This window comes from Hoplias malabaricus, chromosome 13, assembly GCF_029633855.1.
Source record: "Hoplias malabaricus isolate fHopMal1 chromosome 13, fHopMal1.hap1, whole genome shotgun sequence".
Taxonomy (NCBI): Eukaryota; Metazoa; Chordata; class Actinopteri; order Characiformes; family Erythrinidae; genus Hoplias; species Hoplias malabaricus.
In genome coordinates, this window is record NC_089812.1 from 23,596,463 (window position 1) to 23,607,682 (window position 11,220).

Genomic DNA, 11,220 nt, shown 5'->3' on the forward strand with positions numbered 1-11,220 from the left:
CTGAGAAGCGGCCTGTAAATCATTCTGTGATCTGGCCTGTCATCCCAGTTCAGAGCAGCAGCAGCAGAGAGGGAGGTTTGAGCTGCTAAACACATTTAAACTGCTATTGAATTGAAAATAATGCTGACACCATCTTAGCAGAAGAAAAAGAATCACCTTTATTAATCCCCTTATAGAAATTTACTCTCTGCATTTAACCCATCTGTGGTAGTCCACAAAAACACACAAAAGTGAGCAAGCCTTCACACACATTAAGGGAACTGAACAGAGCAGTGAGCAGTTTGGGTGTTAGGTGCCTTGATCAAGGGCACTTCAGCCATAGATGAATACATTTTGTATCTTTAAAATGATCTTTTCTGTGCATTAAAATGAGTGGACAGTGGCTTCAATACTACTACACAGAAGAAGGCTGAAGATTCAGCACCACCACTTTAATAACCTTTTGTTAAAATTCATCGTGGTGGTTGATATTATTATTATTGTTGTTGTTAATATTATTACTGTTAATTTTTGTTGTTTGTATATTGCAATATTTTGGAATTTATTACTAAGAGTCTGTTCTTTCTCTTCAGGGTGAATCTGTGAAATATTTCTTGGATAACCTGGAAAAACTTGGAATGCCTGTAAGTATTATCTTTCTTTCTCTTATGTTTGATACAGACCGATGTTGCTAACAAGTAATAGAAGCTTAAGACTAACCCTCTCACCCAGCATTGCTTCAAAACTGAAAAGTGCTCAAGGCAATATCTACGATTCTGGGGACCTGCTGCGCTCTGGTTTGTTTACATTTAGAAGCATTGCTTTGTCTTTTAAGGTGGACAGGTGTGTTGGAGGCTATGTAAACACATTAGACTGGTTTCCAACACAAACAGACTGGAGAGCAGCAAACAAGGAAACATCCTCAGAATTTCTTTACTGCAGAAGAAGTCTCTACCCCTATTGGGTGGCTTTAAATTAGATTAGAACATTGCTGTGAGTATCTGATGGCATCTAGCCACAAAAACCTCACTGAAGTGTTGGTGATGAATGATTAGATGTGGATTACAAACTACCACAAGGTATTGGATGGAGATCCATCATGCCAGAGAACAGTTCAACCCAGTGCTGGGGGGCTTTAGACTCCTCTAGCCCAGCTCTTGCATTGTACATGGTGACCTCTGGCTCATGTGCAGCTGCTCCCATTCCGTTTCATGTTGCTCTGTAGAGATTATACATACTTTTCACAATGAGCTTAACACTGCTGAACCTGCTGCCTGTGTGTGTGTGGGGGGGGGGGGGGGGGCAGCTCTTGAGGGTCAGTGTGGGGGGTTGGGGGATGTGCTTGTGTCCGTCTATCATTTTCTGCTGTTCTCACGCAGCTCAGAGTGTGTGGAGAAACACACACACACACCAACAAGGGAAGTGAAAGTGGCTGTGTGTGTGAGTGAGTGAGAAGTAGTGAATGTGTGAGAAAGAATGAGAGAGACATTGAGAGAGCAAGAGAGAAGCAGATGAGACGGACAGAGTGAGAATAAGGTAGAGAGCGCAAGTAAATGTAAAAGAAAGAGACGGTCTTAACTTTGAGCCACTGAAGAGCACTTTCTAATAAATAGAATCAGAATCAGAAGTTCTGTATTCTCTGTGAAGGGTGTGTTCACTTATTTTCACTTGTGAATCAACCCAACACATTGTCAGACCTAGAGTGTTCAGTCTGTATCTGTTTTTAAAGGCGGTAAATAAGGGGCAGAAAATGAACACCTTGCACCAGACTCTCTCTGTTATGAGGTGAAGCGTGTTTCACTGAATTCTGGGAAACCTACTCTTCTGTGGAAAGTGTGGTTTCAGTGAACGCTGCTTGTTGCAAGAAGCTTTAAAAGCTCAATTTCAGCCTCAAACTTGCTGCACATCTGCGGCAACAATATGATCACAATCTTCACCCTAATGCATAAAACCAATAAGAAATGTAATAATAATATTTAAAAAATGTTCTAGGGTCAGGAAGTGCATCACAAATGCAAATGAAAGCAAAAAAAATCACCATGTGAGGAGCATCTCGAATAAAATTAAAGTAAACAATAATAATAAAAAAAAAATGTAGAATCCAATAAATGGCATAAAATAATATCCTAAATATGAATAAAGGAGATTGTCTATAAACACACACAAAAGCAAAGAGGGCATGAAAAGTGTCCCATCCATAATCACTGGCTTTATTAATAACAAAGCCTTTGTCCAATTTTAAAGTGATTTTATGTAAGGTAAAACAAATTCAAAATTCAACACTCCTATGGATGGGACAATTTTTGTGCCCTCTTTACGTGTGTGTTTATAAACAGCAGTATTTGTTGACATTTTTCCATCATGACACAGTGCACGTGAGCATCTACGTCACGTCACCGTTTGTCATCAGCTCTGTGCGTAATGTGTACGTTCGTCTCTTGCTCTCCCTCTGTCTGTTCTATCTCGCTCTCTCTTTGAGCTGAGGCAGGAAGTTGGTGGTTTTTCTGTCCTCTGTTGCGATGAACAGAAGCAAGCGAAAAGCTGACGTGTTTTTATCACTGCTTGAGATTAACATGAGATTTCTGACTTTATAACGTCAGCGTCTCTGGTAGTATGAACAACAAAGGTGAAGATCCTAATCTCTCTTCCCTTGCCTCTTTTTATATTTCTCTCTCCCTCCCTCCCTCCCTCCCTCTCTCACCTCTTGTTCTCTGTGTTTGTAAAATATAAAAATCTCTTAGACTCTTAAACACTTTCTCTCTCTCTCTCACTCCCAGACCGGAAGGAAATCGCAGGCTTGTACTCTACATCACCCGTCTTCCTTTGCATGTTTGCATGCTCTTTTGCTCTCTCTCTCGTGCTCTTGTCACATGGTTTTCCCCCTTTTCTCTCATTCTCTCTCTCTAGCTGCTCTTTGCTTTCTTTATTTCATGGTCTCTCATTTCTCATGTTCTCTTTACATCTCTCTCTGTCTCTTTCTGTAAAATGTTATCTCTCTCTCTCACATACACTTCAGAGAATTTCTAAAGACACTCCAGATGGTCTGGAGATGTCCTGGATCAGTCATTCACACATGTAGCTCACAGTGGGAGCGTTTCTGCCTCAGGAGTGCTCTCTCTCAGCAGGAGATGAAACACATGATTAAGGTGTGGCATACAGCGTGTGCAGGAGAAACTCCAGAACATTTCCTGCTGCGTTCCCAAGTGCGCAGACTCTGACTTCACCCGGAACATTACTAGGGTTAGAGGAGGATAAAGTCTGGGTAAGGTCAGGGGCGAAAGTCGTAGGTGGTTGTGTTCACACATACAGCTGCTCCAGGTAAACACTGGAACATTTCTGGACCATTGTACATGTGTGAAATTGGCATATGTCAATGTCCATAACAGAATTGTTCAACAACGCGAAAGTATCAGTGCTCCTAAAATTCCTGTCAGAAAAGAAACTCAAGCAACACATATGATGATCTTAAATAGATGGCAGCCTCAACGTCCCTATAATAAAATTTTATTAGTAACATCTTACTCCCTTGCCATGAATATGGCCCTGTGGGCAGATATGGCATTAAATACAAAATATTAAAACTAACTAAACTAACTCTCTCTGTTTGTGTGTTAAAGAGGGTGTCAGTGCTGTGTGTTTGATTCTCAACCCCTGCCCCAGTCCCTCACCCAGCCTGTGTGGGTCTTATCTGTTTGTAATCAGGGTAAAGTAACTGTACAATCTAATTTTCTCTCCACATTCAAATCTAATCTTAAATCGTGTCTTTTCATACTTGCATATAATCTGCCTTCCACTATGTCCAGCCCTTCTATATATACTTTTGTCTAGGTGTATGCATCATGGTATTCTTGTTATGTCTTCCTATTGTGTATTACAGATTGTAAGCGTCTTTGGGTTTCTGAAATGTGCTACATAAGTACAAATTATTATTATTGTTATTATTATTATTATTATTACAGTAACAGCTGGCTTCGGAAACCACAACAACGGTGGCGGTAATGTTAATCGTTGTTTACTCATCGTGTATTGGCGTGTTATTTTTTAGGACTGAACACAGCTCCGTCATCAGTTCAGACAGATCAGTAGAGTTTGTTCCTTCCTTGTTGCAGCGTCCAGCTCTCGCTGGGTTCTTTCGTCAGTCACGGATCCAAAAGACCACGGCGTAATTTTATGAGCTGCCGTCGTGAGTCGGAAAAAACAAATGTGATCTCTGCAGCTGGAGATATTACAGATTTGGTGCTGGACGTCTGCGTTGCGTGGCGTAGAGTGACGACTCTCTCTGGACAATCAACGCTCTGCAAGTTTTACATGCCACGGTTTAGTCCCTACTCGACTTGCTCTGAACCACGAGAGAACAGGGACATAAAAGAACCCGGTTCCTGGACTGAATTTACCTGATGGAAAAGCTGAGTAGAGTAGGTACTATGCTGTGGAAAAGCACTGTAAATGGAGCATATATTCACATATTTTTTTTAACATGATGTGGGTGTCCAGATATCCTCACACACCTCACTGTGTGGAAGTGAATGGTTTTTCCATTAAGCTTCTTTCTCTGTGATGTGGTCCTGTTTGAAAATCCTGTAGTCTGTTACGTGGTTTATTTATGTATTACCTGGAAAGATTGTGTGTGTGTGTGTGTGTGTGTGTGTGTGTGTGTGTGTGTGTGTGTGTGTGTGTGTGTGTGTGTGTGTGTGTGTGTGTGTGTGTGTGTGTGTGTGTGTGTGTGTGTGTGTGTGTGTGTGTGTGTGTGTGTGTGTGTGTGTGACTCGTCTATTTGAGTGATGGGGTAAATGTGTAAAACTGTTTTAGTGCCACTGATTTATAGGTCAAAATATTTGTAAAACAAAAAAAAAAACATGGCACAGTGTTTATATTTTTATGTTTTCTAATTCAATCACACAGCTACTATTTACTTGAGTGTCTGTTCATGGAGGACGTGTCACTTATCCTCACTCAGAGTCTCCGTAACAAACGCGTTCAGGGAAATCACGAATCATTGCTTCTTGTGAAGAAACAGCTTCTTTCCACCCAGCACTGACTATTGCTGCACTAACTAAACCAAACCCACGGCTGTTTGTTAAAGTGTTTATCCCAAAACCTGTTCCGCAGAAACAGGAACCAGGGCTTTGTGCTGGATTTCTTAAAATCGCTGATCCTCACTGAACATTGACAGCGGTGTTTTAAAGACCACTTCACTCCAGCAGTTGCAAAGGAAACTGAAGTTGCTTCATAACTTCCTTCATCACAGAAGAGGGATACAGTACAAAAATAAAATGATTCTTCAACTAAAGCTCTGAAGTAAAGCAGTGAATATGTAAAAATACAGGGAGTCACACATTGGATAACTGTAATACCAACCCTATTAGATTAGTATCTAGAGTATGAAAAAATTCTTCTGTTAAATAACAAAGGCTGGTAACAAATTACTACTGAACCTTTACTTACAACTGTATCTATAAGCACTTCATCCTGTTTAGGTTTGGTGGGTCAAGAGCCTACTGACAATCCTGAATAAAGCACCACACACTCACCCAGTCACACTCACACTGGGGGAAATTTCTCACACACACACTTTTACACTCTCACCTGTGCGGAATTTCACTCGCTCATGAGTCTCTCACTCTCACGTGCGCACACTCACCCCCTCCTGTGGAAAGTTTCATTCGCACACCCAGTCACTCATACACACGCTTAACCAATCACTCGCACCTATGGACAGTTTCACGCAGTCACCATACCTACCAAAGTGGGAAACCCACACAGACACAGGGAGAACACACCACACTCCTCAGACACAGCTGTGTTAGTGAGACTCATAGCGCCAAAATGTGTTGTGCTCAGTCCTGGTTTAAAGTGACACACTATTCTGTGTTCTGTTTCAGGACTATCTCCCCAGTCAGCAGGATATCCTCCTGGCCCGCAAGCCCACAAAGGGCATCCACGAGTACGACTTCGAGATCAAAAACGTCCCCTTCAAGATGGTGGACGTGGGGGGACAGCGCTCTGAGCGGAGGCGGTGGTTCGAGTGCTTCGACAGCGTCACCTCCATCCTGTTCCTCGTCTCGTCCAGCGAGTTTGACCAGGTTTTGATGGAGGACCGGCAGACCAACCGGCTGATGGAGTCGCTCAACATCTTTGAGACCATCGTCAACAACCGCGTCTTCAGCAACGTCTCCATCATCCTCTTTCTCAACAAGACAGACTTGCTGGAGGAGAAGGTGAAGACGGTGGCCATCAGGGACTATTTCCCTGAATACACTGGGGACCCGCACGACCTGGAGGAAGTCAAGAACTTCCTGGTGACGTGTTTCCGCAACAAGAGGCGGGACCAGCAGCAGAAGCCGCTGTACCACCACTTCACCACCGCCATTAACACCGAGAACATTCGGCTGGTCTTCCGTGACGTCAAGGACACCATCTTGCACGACAACCTCAAGCAGCTCATGCTGCAGTGATGCTGCCTTCCTTCTTGCTTCCTTTTCCTTGTTGCCGTTGTTTGTTTCGGTTCTGTTTTTGAAAGGACCCTCTGCCCCAGAGTTCTTCTACAAATTTGTACTCCATAGTTTCTGAGTAGCGCCGCCTCCTGGGGCTGTTTCGAGGGAAAAACAGGGCTGAAGATGGCGCCAGACGACTGGGGTTGTTGTTGTAGTGTCTCATCAGATGTGGACAGAGAGCTTAGTGATGGGAGGGTGTGATTGTCTCTGGTGTGATGCGCATTTTAGTGGCTGCACAATGTGGGCAAAATACATGAAACACCAGCGTCATCTGCTGGTGGCTTCCTATTTGCTGTTGTTCTTTATTCTGTAATAGGCGAAACGTTTTACTGATTTTTACATCTGGAAATGTGAAATCTTTAAAAGGTTTCAATTATGAACACCGTTAACTGTAAAATATTTTACTTTAGTAATTAAACTAAAGAAAAACTTGAAAAATTTTAATTCTAACTTAAATTCAAATCAAGACTAAACGCCATCATAGGAAGAGATGTCACCCCTCTGACTTCTCCAGTTTAAATATTGTCAGACATAAATAAATACTGAAACCTGCAACCCATCCTGTTCACTATTAACCCGCAGCTTGAACACAAACTGCAGGGGGCGCTGCGACAATTGTCCATTAGATTCCACGTGATATGGGTCAAGATCAGCTTCATAATTAAGTTATTTAAGTTTGATGGATTAGTGATTCATCTGAACGCCCCAAAAAATATCCTTGTGATTGATCATGATGCTCAAGTTTGCATTTACGCCTCCTCTGATTGATTTGAAATTTGTCATCATGCTGTGTTAGCCTTGTGACGGCTGAGATTGCAGTTTTGCCAGTGGTGCAGCTCTACTGCGCTTGTGTGTGTGGGTGGGGATGTTTGTTTGTTTTTTTTTTTTTTTTTTTAGATCCCTCGCTCTTGTCTACCTTTTATTCAGTGAGCACATGAAGTGCCAATACAAATCCCCCAACACATTTGTTTAACCTCCCCCTCAGATTTACTAACCGAGAGAAAGTGGGACAATACCTGAGCACTGAGTCTTTAATGTGTCACTGTTTCACCTTCTGAGCCTTTAATTACTGACCAAATTGCTGGAGCAAAAGAATCTAAGGTTTAAAAAAAAAAAAAAAAAAAAAAACCAAATGCAAAGCCTTATTGTCATTTTAACATTTCATTTCATGGCTTTTAAAGTAGGAAAAATGCTCTGAGCCCTTTCTCCTGCCTGGCTGTAAGTGTTTATTATTTTTTTTAACCGTAGGTTCCTAATCAGGTTTTTTTATTTTATTTTATTTTTTTAATATATATAGATACATGAATATATTTACCTGTAAGATGTCTTAAGTTATATTTTCAAAGGTTTACACTCTCTACTTTGCTCGCCGCTGATGGATTCTGCTGATTGATGGTTGAATTAGAGAAAAGTACATACACAAACGTTTATTTTTACCACTTCAAATTTAATTTCACAGTGTGAAACTCAGGGCTGAAATGTTGACCACTTTTACTGTTGTTTTCTTTCGTTTGAAGAAAATCTGACTTAACTAACATCCTCTCTGCCTCTCTCTGTCCGTCAATGCTCACTCACTGACGCCTTTTTTTTAAAAAAAGTTGGTTTTTCCCTCTGTTTTCCTCCACGTCAGCGAGATTCCTCTTTTTAGATTTATCTTTGCCGCGTGTCCATCAGGGAAGGGGAAGTGTAGAGGTGTTTTTAATTTATTTAATTTGCTTTCTTTTAAGAAAACAAAACACACGCAAACAATTGGACCCAAATGAACCAAGATCTTGAATTATTTGTCGCTCACAAGTGCCAAGATTTTAGAAGGTACCCGTTTTTATAAACCGCTGTGTTATTTGCTCTGTTTTACGCCAGTGGCATGTGAAAGGGATAGATTTGAAAAGCGGAGACTCTTTTCTTGTTTATTGCTGATGTATAGATCTGCGTGCACCCGTGAAACAATGCTCTTATGGGTGTTTTTATGTGTACAGTCCGTGTCTCACTCTCTTTCTAACAGATATGCAACACACTGATGTTTCTTTTATTGGAGTGTCTTTCCTGGCTTCAGCTGTGTGTTCATTCGGGAGCCCCTGCCTCTCCCGTCTCACTCGTCTCTCCGCCATTCGGCGTCAGTGCTGCTGTGTTCACTCATTGTCCTGGTTGAATGGTGCCTATAGACCCTCTATGCATGAACTGTTACAGGCCCCAGACGGCGGCCGCTCAGGCCCCGGTCGAAGGCTGCGCCGCCGCTGGAGCTCTTTGTCTGTATTGAAACTGCCTCAGTCTCTGGCTCCAGGCCCAGGAGCTGGTGAAAGGCTTCCTTTACGTCTCTTACCCTTCCTGGACATTCCTGACCGGACCCAGTGTCCTCCTGTGCCAGTCCGTCCCTGCCGAAAGCCAACAGCAGCACATGCACTCTTCATATATTAGAACGATGGGTTTGTTACCTTCCAGAAAAATGTTCATGATAATTTGGCCACGTATTGTAGAGCCTGTGCTGACCCTGCTGAATGTGCTGGAGTGGATCGGACTGGGATTAAGCCTAATCTGGGGTTCGTTGTCTAGGCTTCAGAGCAAAACCTTGTATCTCCATTATGCCTCCGTTATTTATTATTTTTTTTTTTTGGCTCAGTCTGAACAAAACAGATGTTCTTTACGATGTGTGAACTTCCAGGACGAATAAAACTTTTACAAATGTTCCAAATTGGCTAAGAAAAATATTGACATTGATGGTTTTTCATTTCTTAAAATGTGAGTGCTTTTTATTGTTCTCTTGAAAGTGTACAGTTTTGGAGATACATGGATTTGTCTGTGAGGGATATTTCTAGACTTCATTAGCTAATGCTAATATAGCAACAACAGCAAAAAATAAGCCACTCCTGGAACCTGTGGTATTAGCCAGTGCAGAACACACTGCCAGTACACTTTGTGCTAAAATGAAACAGTGCTAATCACAAAACGTGCTCTCACAATGAAATGCTAATCATAAGTTTAGCTTAATTACCCCAGTGGTAACAGCCAAATGATAATCACAGGGCCAATGATGCTTCAAATCATGGAATCTATACTCCTATATGGGTTGACTGTGTGCTAACAAAGTAAAATGTTAATGTTGGAGGCTGTGCTGTTTCTCCCTCTCAGCGGCACATTGCTGATGAAAAAAGCCTACACATACAGCCTGGTTTTAGCATTTTTATGTATTAGCATATACAGTTATAGCTGAGGATTTATTATTAGCATTTTTCTGATAGTGATTCTCTCTGAAGAGAGATTGTGAAAGCAGAAATGATTATTCACCTGGTTTATGAAGCTGTAAATGGTTCTTAAATCTTTCGGTCAATATGGCACAAAAAATGTCTGCTGTTTATAGAATTTTAAAAAGCTGTTGTGGTTCTGTTACCGCAGACTTAATCGTCTTGTTTCCATACCCCAGTTTAGGCTTGTGCAATATTGATTTTTTTTTCCCCTCCCCCCTGATTGTCTAGTCGTGTTTTCATGGCCATTGAGAGATGTTGGAAAAAGCTGTTTGTGTTTTCAGAAATGTCCAGCTTTGGGTGGACGAGGTCTGAGAGGACCTGTGGCCACATCGTCCACTGCACTCACTCTTGATCATTTAATCCACCGGAGTGACTTGCCAAGAAAAGAGGCCCTGCTTTCCCACCAGCCTCTGCTTTATTTTTTATTCTGTTGTTGGACACATTCACGGTGTGAACTTGTGGAGTATTGCTTTAACAGCTCACTCTCTAAAGCCATTTTCACAAATGTAGAAAAGAGAGACAAATCTTCATATCGCACAAGCCTAACCCAGATATAAATGAACATCTCACGGTTAAACTTTCTATTCAGTAGCTTGCTGATGCAGGCTGGGTCTCTCATGTCTACGCTTTTAGTTTGAGGTTTTGTTTTTATTTATTTTCTGTTTCTACAGTTTATTGTACAGATGTGGCCAGTTGTAAATGACTGTGCTCCGAAGTCAACCTGACGTTCCTGAGGAACTGGAGGTGCCTTCACATTTTACATAGCAGCAGGTTTCATGAGCCGTTTTATTGTTGTTTTGTTCTTGTGGGTTTTATTATAATTTCAGTTTGGACAGTTATTCCCAGAGCCGAATAGTTTAAGTTTGAGAAAGTGAAAGTAGGAGATTGAGTTATTAAACCTAGTCACAAAGCAGGCCTATACATTTCATAGATGTTGTTATTCTTATGTATTTCAGTTCCCAGTTGCCTCGTGTACAATAGGAAAAACATGAATGAATGCTTGATACGTCTGATATTATAGGAAAAGTGCAGATTAAGCATATTCAGAATCCTGCAAAGGCTAAAATAGCAATAATAATCAACCAGAGTGGCCCTGAAGCTCATTCAAAGTAGGATTTCATTACTGTTCAGCCTTAATGTCTGCCTCATATGTAGCTGCTTCAACAAATGCCCAAAGATTTCCAATTTAAGTGCATTTCAAGTCGATAAAAATTGTTCTGCTCTGAGTTCAGAGGAACTTGAAGATCTGTTTGAGGCAACTGAGTGTATGCAGCCAATGCAGAAAATAGAGAAGGGGTTGAAATATGATAGTGTTCCTTTATTGAATGCTGGAGATTAGTTGTGATGGCTGGAAAGGAGCAGTTTGCTGCTGGCATGTTAGCGGTCGGCTAAATCCAAACCCACCTTTGTTGTCTTTTCTCTTTTAACTAAAATATGAGGGAAGTAAAAAATAATAATAATAATAAAAAAACAAGACTCTTGCTTTTACCAAAACAGACACATGG

The 11,220-nt window shown here is 41.4% G+C and overlaps 1 protein-coding gene across 1 annotated transcript in view; it reads left to right on the forward strand.

Moving 5' to 3' along the window:
• The window catches only part of gna13b (guanine nucleotide binding protein (G protein), alpha 13b), a 29,705-nt gene extending 22,099 nt beyond the window's left edge, over nucleotides 1–7,606 (forward strand). Inside the window, exons 3-4 of the mRNA XM_066642978.1 lie at nucleotides 573–623; nucleotides 5,862–7,606. Coding sequence (XP_066499075.1) covers nucleotides 573–623; nucleotides 5,862–6,434 — 624 coding nt within the window. The 3' untranslated portion in view covers nucleotides 6,435–7,606. The remainder of the gene's footprint in view (nucleotides 1–572; nucleotides 624–5,861) is intronic.
• The last annotated feature ends 3,614 nt before the right edge of the window (nucleotides 7,607–11,220 follow it).